At 34.4% G+C, this 7,449-nt stretch overlaps 1 protein-coding gene across 1 annotated transcript; it reads right to left on the reverse strand.

Annotated features, from left to right (window-relative positions):
• Positions 1 to 303: 303 nt before the first annotated feature.
• On the reverse strand, positions 304 to 4,435 carry LOC105804107 (probable beta-D-xylosidase 6). Its single transcript, XM_012636603.2, has 6 exons — positions 3,510 to 4,435; positions 3,000 to 3,166; positions 2,816 to 2,913; positions 2,358 to 2,708; positions 1,659 to 2,075; positions 304 to 1,361 (listed from the first exon to the last, which is right to left on the reverse strand). Exons 1-6 carry the CDS (start codon positions 4,260 to 4,262, stop codon positions 772 to 774), a joined length of 2,376 nt encoding a protein of 791 aa, XP_012492057.1. The 5' UTR covers positions 4,263 to 4,435; the 3' UTR covers positions 304 to 771.
• Between the last annotated feature and the right edge of the window lie 3,014 nt (positions 4,436 to 7,449).

A 7,449-nucleotide genomic window follows, 5' to 3' on the forward strand; every position in this document is an offset into this window, starting at 1 on the left:
TCAATTCTTAATATTTGAGAATTTAAATTGTAATTAAACCGTGGTTATAATGTTATTGATATTTTAATTGAGTAATGAATAATGCATAAAAAAATACATCTCGTCAGCATTTTGTAGTGTTGAGAAATGTTAATTGGTGAATGCAAAGCTTCTTTTTGTCTAATTCCAATTCTCCTGTGAGATCACTTTCTTGTACATGTGTGAAATTTGGCTGTAAACAAATTATGAAAAAGCTTTTATCAAAATATCTAACTAAGGAAGAAGATACTAATATAGCAAAATAAAATGAAATGAGCGGAAGCATAAGATAATAAACTGCGTGCACAATCTATTGTTTTATTGCATGAGCAGATGAAAAGAATGTTCAAACGTGAGAACCAGCTACCCAAAATGCTTCTAAAACTTTACATGGGATGATGATGAAGTGAATCACACAGCATTAGCAAAACAAGCATCTATTACTTTTTATAATGTCACCTACCATGCATTTCAGTCATGCTTGTCACGCCAATCGCCCTGCTTTTCTTTTTTTAATCAACTCGACGAAGTGGATTGATTTACCTTACCTACTTCTTGATCTTCGTATTGTTCAGCATCATGCACCTCCATCTGCCAAAACTTTAGTCGAACTCTGTCTCTGTAATTTATTCCTGTAAAGCCCAAGAAATTGTGATATAATTGCAATTCAAAACATCATCTTGTCTTAACCAATTTGCAGATTGTTATTAAAAAAAAAAAAAAATCATCATGCTCGGTTTCTTGACAGCTTTACTAAGTTACAATTGACACTGAGTGCTCCAAATCTCCCAGTGTTAGAAGATGTTCACCAAGGGGCAATATCCTTTTTCCATGTTTGTCCACAATGCTAAGGTGGTCACAAGGAATTACTATAATGCTTGTTTCTGTTGATCCGTATGAACTAGTATGTACACGATCAAATGCGATTAATTGCTTCTCTGGAGTTCCCTCGAAAATTTTTGGTGCTCTAGAGAACAACATGACAACATGGCTTCCGTCCCTATCTCCGACATTTGCTACAGAAATATGCACATAGAAGCTCAATGAATCACATGATGTCAGCTCATCGACATGTATATAATCAAGTTCTCCCTGGTGCAGTATCTTCTCAGTCAAAGTGCCTGTAAAAGACCCCGATAAACTTAATGTTCTTGGAGCAGACAAGAGTTTGTAGGTGAATTTGGTATAGCTTAAGCCTTGTCCAAAGCCATACACTCTATTTCCGGTATAAAACCGGTAAGTTCTCCCAGGATAACCTCGAAAAGGGTTGGCACGCATGTTCATATCATTCATTGCAATCTTTGTAAATGATTCAGGATACCAAGTCATTGGAAGTCTTCCACCTGTATTCAAATGTCCAAACATCATGTTCAATCATAGAAACTAAGCAAGCATAGAGATCAAGTGTTGAATGCTACAGAGAAAAAAAAAGCCAGTTGGTGTCACAATTAGATTAATTAACCTTTTTGTAGCATTTGAAATGGCTTTGGTTATTAGTTCTTTCATGAAGACATAGCTCACTTGGCAACTAGTATATCTAGATGCTCGATTTGCGCTACCAAAAGCCATAAGTAATGAACTTCAAATTTCATGCAGTGTTTAGATGCCTGCTAATACATGATAGTTTTGTGGCTACCAACCTGGATTAAAATCACCAAAGATGACCTCTGCAAGTGCCTTTCCACCAGCTTCCCCAGGGTATCCAACCCAGAGAATACTTGCAATATTCTGGTCTCCTTCAGCGAACGATACATCAAGGGGTCCTCCACCAGTAAGAACAAGAATTATCGGTCTTTTACTTGCTGCAGCAACAGAAGACACTAAGGTCATCTGTTTACCAGGCAAGAGGAGACTAGCTCGGTCATGATCTTCAGTTTCTTGGGACAAATCCAGCCCAGCAACTACAACCACAAAATCAGCTTTCTTTGCAGTAAGAATTGCATCATTAAACACAGCATCAGAATCACAAGGCACATCTGAGCAACCAGATGCATAAGATGCCTTCTCTACGTAGCCTAGCAGTCCCTCATAAAAGCTCTTTGGGTCACATGGAAAACCTGTCATATGAAGAATAGCAAACAAGCATATTATACAAATTCAATATCAGGCAATTTCTACAAAATGAAGAAACCCAGTGACAGATTGAGGTTAGCAAAACTTCAGTCAGCATCTGGGTGGTTCACATTCAATATGACTCAATACAGATATTACAAGACAAACATGGTAAGGCCCAAAGCTGTCTTGGGTAACTTGCCATATTAGGATGCTTCGTGTAGAAGAAGACTATGCAAGCTGATATAATTTATAAACCCCCAACCACATTATTGCAAGAACCATACCAGTGTAGTCACCACCCATATTACTTATGTTGTTAGCCATTGGACCAATGATAGCTATGGAAGAAACAACATTTCTATTCAGAGGCAGGAACTTCTCCTCATTCTTCAGAAGAACAATTCCCTGCCTTGCTGCTTCAAGTGCCAGCATCTTGTGCTCTATGGTACAAATGTTTTGAGGTCCCAACTCTCCAAACTGCCCCTTTCTGGGGTCTCCATCAAACAGCCCAAGACGGAGTTGGACCGAGAAAAGGTTCAGAAGAGCTCTATCGATGTCTTTGTCTTGCAACTTCCCTTCCTCAATTGTAGTCCGAGTATGTCGAACGAGATATGATCCACAGTTAATATCCATTCCTACAGACAACCATCTTAATCTTAATCTTTAAAAATGAACATTTGAATGGCAGATCTAGTGAGAAGTCCTTAATCAATTTAGATGTAAAAGATATGATTAAAAAAACCTGCTTTAAGAACTAGAGCAACAGCATCATCGGCTTTTCTTGTGTAATTCTGGTATTCTTGAACTGTTGCCACAGCATCACAATCTGAGGTGATGTATCTGATTTATGCCACAGAAAAACCAATCAAAGTTGAATTTCAAAATTTGCATCCATCAATGTATAAGCAACTCCTAAGTTTTTTTACCCTTTGAAACCCCATTCATTTCGAGCTTTTTGTAAAAGATCTCCTTGCGCACAAGCTGGCACCCCATTAACTGCATTGTAGGAACACATCAAGCAACTTGCCTTTCCTTGTTGGATACAACTACGAAATGGTGGTTCATATGTATCCTCCATATCTTGCTTTGTGACCTTCAATACAGATAAAGCATGTATTTGTTAGCAGACTGCCTAATTGACTTCAAAAGGAGGCTTACCACAAGTCACACCAAACTATTGGTTTAGAACCATAAATAAATATATAAATTAATTTAAAAAATGCCAAATTTGATTTAAATTGACAAACAGTCGGACTGCAAAATTTCTTATCAGCACTAAATATGCATGAATAAGAAACTTATTTACACAGATAAAAAAATGAACTGAAATGGCCTAATACAGAGTTACACACTGAAGAAAAAGACGATTCAAATGTGAAATGTGGTCAGAAACATGAAAACACCACAAGGACAATATGTAAAAAGGAAGACTTTACCACGGCATTGAAGGAGTATCGGCTGAAATTCTTCCACTTCTCCAAGTCATAAGCAATGAAATGCTTGCAACAAGCAGAATTCATAAGTCTATCACCACTCTCATCATCATTATATCCTCCAAGTGCCCTCTTTCTCTCAAACCTATCTATGAGTTCTCCACTACCCCTCCAGGACCCACCCTGGAAGCCCTTTACAAATTGGATAGCATAAGCTGAAACAACCATGGGATCCTCGCCAGGAGTCTCCTGCCCTCTTCCCCATCTGGGATCCCTAAAAATATTAATATTTGGTGCCCAAAAAGTCAAACCAGCTTGTCCAACATTATACATGGCTTTAGCCTCAATACCTATGGCCAACCCAATCTTGAACCAAAGGGTTCTATTGAAAGAAGCAGCAGTGACAAGAACCTGGGGGAAACTGGTTGCTGCTTTAACATAACCATTAAAGTTAACTCCAGGGCCATTACTGGCAACCCCATGAAGTGACTCTGACCACCATTCGTAAGGAGGAATTCCAAGTCTTGGGATCCCTGAAGCATTGTTGGAGAGTTGATGGATCTTTTCTTCAAGGGTGAGCAGAGAAATGAGAGATTGAGCTCTGTCTGTGATAGACAGGGAAGTGTTGCAGAAGGGGTAAGAGTTAAAGTGGGGAGGCTGGCATGGGAATTGTGGGTTTGGGTCTGATGATGAGATTGAAATCAGTAAAGCTAAAAGTTGTAAGATGAAGAACAGGGATTTTAGTTGCAGAGACATGATGAGATGATGGAGGGTGCCGCTTTGGTAGTCACCTTATTACTGATCGGTAGGTTTAAGCAGACCATGATTAGGAATTGAAGCCATTATCAGATAGATTTGGAGAAAGATTGAATAGGAAATGATGAAATTATTAGATTATGCATTTATTTAAGAGAATCCAACTTGCAATTGTTTAGATTTATTTCCAATATAAGAAGCATTCCCAAGTTAAACCCCGGATTAATCCTTTGGTGAAGATGAACTTCTGTTAACCTATGAACCCAAAATCATATTAAGCAAATTGAGCCTTGAAAGCCCACTATTTCATAGCACCAATCAAGTTTATAAACCTCCTTCAAACATGGGTTTTGAAATCTACATACAAATTTCAGCCAGCCCAAATAGAAAAGTTAAATTTAGAAGTACTACTTTTCCTAATTTAAAATTTTCGTCTAATCATTAATACCATTAATACGTTTTGCCAAATTTTACCGACTTAAGATACTGATTAGACTGCTTTCCTATAATGTGTATATACTGTGATAAATATTAATTATACTAAATTGATAAATTTTAACAAAAGAAAATATAAATGTGAATACTTATTGAATTAAAATTTTAAATTTAAAAAAAAAAGTAAGAATGTTTAACTTCTAACTTTTAAAATACTGAATTTTCAAAAGTACAAAAAGTTACTGCAGCATATTCTGATTTTTCTAATTCAGTTTGAAAAGTATGTTAACTGAACTTGGAAGAGTTTCAAATTCATTTAAGGTGTGTTTGGTTGGGTCAAAAAAATGAAAAAATGAGATAGAGGTGTTCGTGACTGGGTTGCGTCTAAATATGATATTAATATATTTTATATTTGTTCAAGCTTGGTCCGACTCGAAATTTGAGCTTAAAATTTTGTCTAAATCCGTTCATATTTACAAAAGATTAACTCAAGCCTATTTTAGGCTCGCCCATATAATTTTTTTAATTTTTTTAAAAATATATTGTTTTATTTTAATATTTAATAATTTTATATTTAATATTTAATAATTTTATACATTTTTTATTTATTGAAAATTTTTATATAGTCATCTTACCATTTTTTTTAATGTTTACATTAGAGTAGTATTATATATTTAGTATATGTTTTAAATTACATAATATATAAAAATAACATAATATAAAGTATTATAAACTTAAAACAGGTAAGGCTCAGGCTTTGAATGTTCAAGCCCAATCCTGACCCATATTTTAAACGGGCTAATTTTTTTTACCCAAACCTATTTTTTAGGCTTGATATTTTTGCCCGAATTTCAAGTGAACCTCCAGATCGAGACAGGTAGCTCAACCCATGAACAGGTCTAAAATGAGAGGATTGAATGAAAAAAGTGGAAAAAAATAAATTTTAAATGTGTTTAGTAGGAAAAAATTAAGAGGAAAGAAAATAGGATGGATAATCACTTGCATAAAAATCAATTATGGAGAGAAAATAAAAGAAAAATGTATGGTAGTTCAAAATTATTCATTTTCGAATATATTATTATTCTTTATTCTTTTCATTTTTCAATTCTTCCTCTTCAATTTATCACTCTATCAAGAAATTAATTTTATAAGACGAAAGTGGAATCGTTGGTAATATTATAAGTTAAGGTTGTTATCAATAACGGTTACTTAGAGGGCCTTCCGCTTTGATAGAATCGTTTATACATTATTTAACTGTTTCAGGAATCGAATGGATGAGGTTTTCTTTATTTAGTTTACATCAATTGGATCTGGGAAATCTCTTCTTCTTCTTCTTCTTTTAATCTTTTTCAAGTTTTATGTGTATCCAGCGTTGAATTCTTTTAGCACTAAAAGAACAAAACAGTTAAATAAAATTAATATCCTAATAACAATTGGAAAATAAAGAAGCCATATCGCAGGTGTCTCCAACGTCTTATTTTTGGAAAACAACCTTTATAATTAATTTAACTTACTATTCAACCAGATCCAGACTTAAAAATAAACTTATAGGATCAGATGTGCCAAAATGAGTTTTTCCATTTTAGTCCTCCTATAAATTACTATATAGTGAAATTGTAATTTGACCCTCAAAATGAAAACGTTTTAATTCAATCCTTTTATAAATAAAAAAATTATAAATTAATATACACTAAAATTTCACTTTAGTTCTAAAATTAATTATAGATTAATACATAATAAATTTATATTTTAATCTATATAAAGTTATAATCCAATTGGTTTGTGGATTTAAACTCTCTAAAATATATAAGTGCAACAATTAAAGAGCTTATCTTTTGATTCCCTCAGTTATTTCAAAAGGAATCAATTCATTAGCCAGCCCATAATATATCATTTTCATTCTAGTACTTACCTTAAGTATAATAGCAATAAGGAAAGCACATATTATATAGCAACAAGTATCCATTCATAAAAGCATTTTCCAGTTAACAAAGCAGGTAAACAATCCTTATATCATATTTGTATACCTGTTGTTTATAGTATCTAAATTAAATTAGCTTTTTTTATTAAATACATTAATTTAGTTCATTGTTATACTCCCACTCACGTTAGGACATGTGGCAAGTTAAAAAGGTACTTGACCAGTAAGCTTGCCACCAGCGAGCTGAGAGGTCGCTTGTAAGCTTACCCTTTCGAGATGACCACCCAGGTAACGGATGGTCGAATCTTCATTGATAACATGAAGTTGTTAGTCACCAAACATCACGTGGGCTCACCTGTTTTATCCCATCAAGTCAGAATGAATGATAGGATCTGTCTTGTCGCAGACATCCTCATCCCATCAAAGACATCCCCCCACACGCTCCGTAATGATGGCTAAATGGCTAGTCCAACACATTAACATAATCTTGCATGGTACCTTCACTTATAAATACTTCTAGGAACAATGAAGAAATTATCTACTTTGGAAGAAGACCAAGCCTATATTCTGTCAACATACCTTCTAAGTCCCAACCTTAGCACTCTCTTCACCTTCATTCTCCATAATCTTCAGCTCTCTGTCTTGACTGGGTAAATCGGCCTCCATAGCAATCACCAATACCTCCTTTGTACTCCCTCCATGTTGGACATTGTAGCAAAACCCATATATTATTTTTTTAAAAAAAATTAAATTGTAATAGAGTTAACATTTATTGTTTAAAAAATTACATGAATTTTTTTAATAGTATTAAGATTAATTTGATTCGATTTC

The sequence above is a fragment of the Gossypium raimondii genome, chromosome 11, assembly GCF_025698545.1.
Source record: "Gossypium raimondii isolate GPD5lz chromosome 11, ASM2569854v1, whole genome shotgun sequence".
Classification (NCBI taxonomy): domain Eukaryota; kingdom Viridiplantae; phylum Streptophyta; class Magnoliopsida; order Malvales; family Malvaceae; genus Gossypium; species Gossypium raimondii.

Bases quoted from the DNA above. Each gene is read 5' to 3' on its own strand.
- LOC105804107 (XM_012636603.2), bottom strand. From the start codon at position 4,262: ATGTCTCTGCAACTAAAATCCCTGTTCTTCATCTTACAACTTTTAGCT. The intron at 2,914-2,999 runs GTAAAAAAACTT...GGCATAAATCAG, and splicing joins AATGAATGGGGTTTCAAAGG to ATACATCACCTCAGATTGTG. The intron at 1,362-1,658 runs GTTGGTAGCCAC...ATTTGAATACAG, and splicing joins CTTTGGTGATTTTAATCCAG to GTGGAAGACTTCCAATGACT.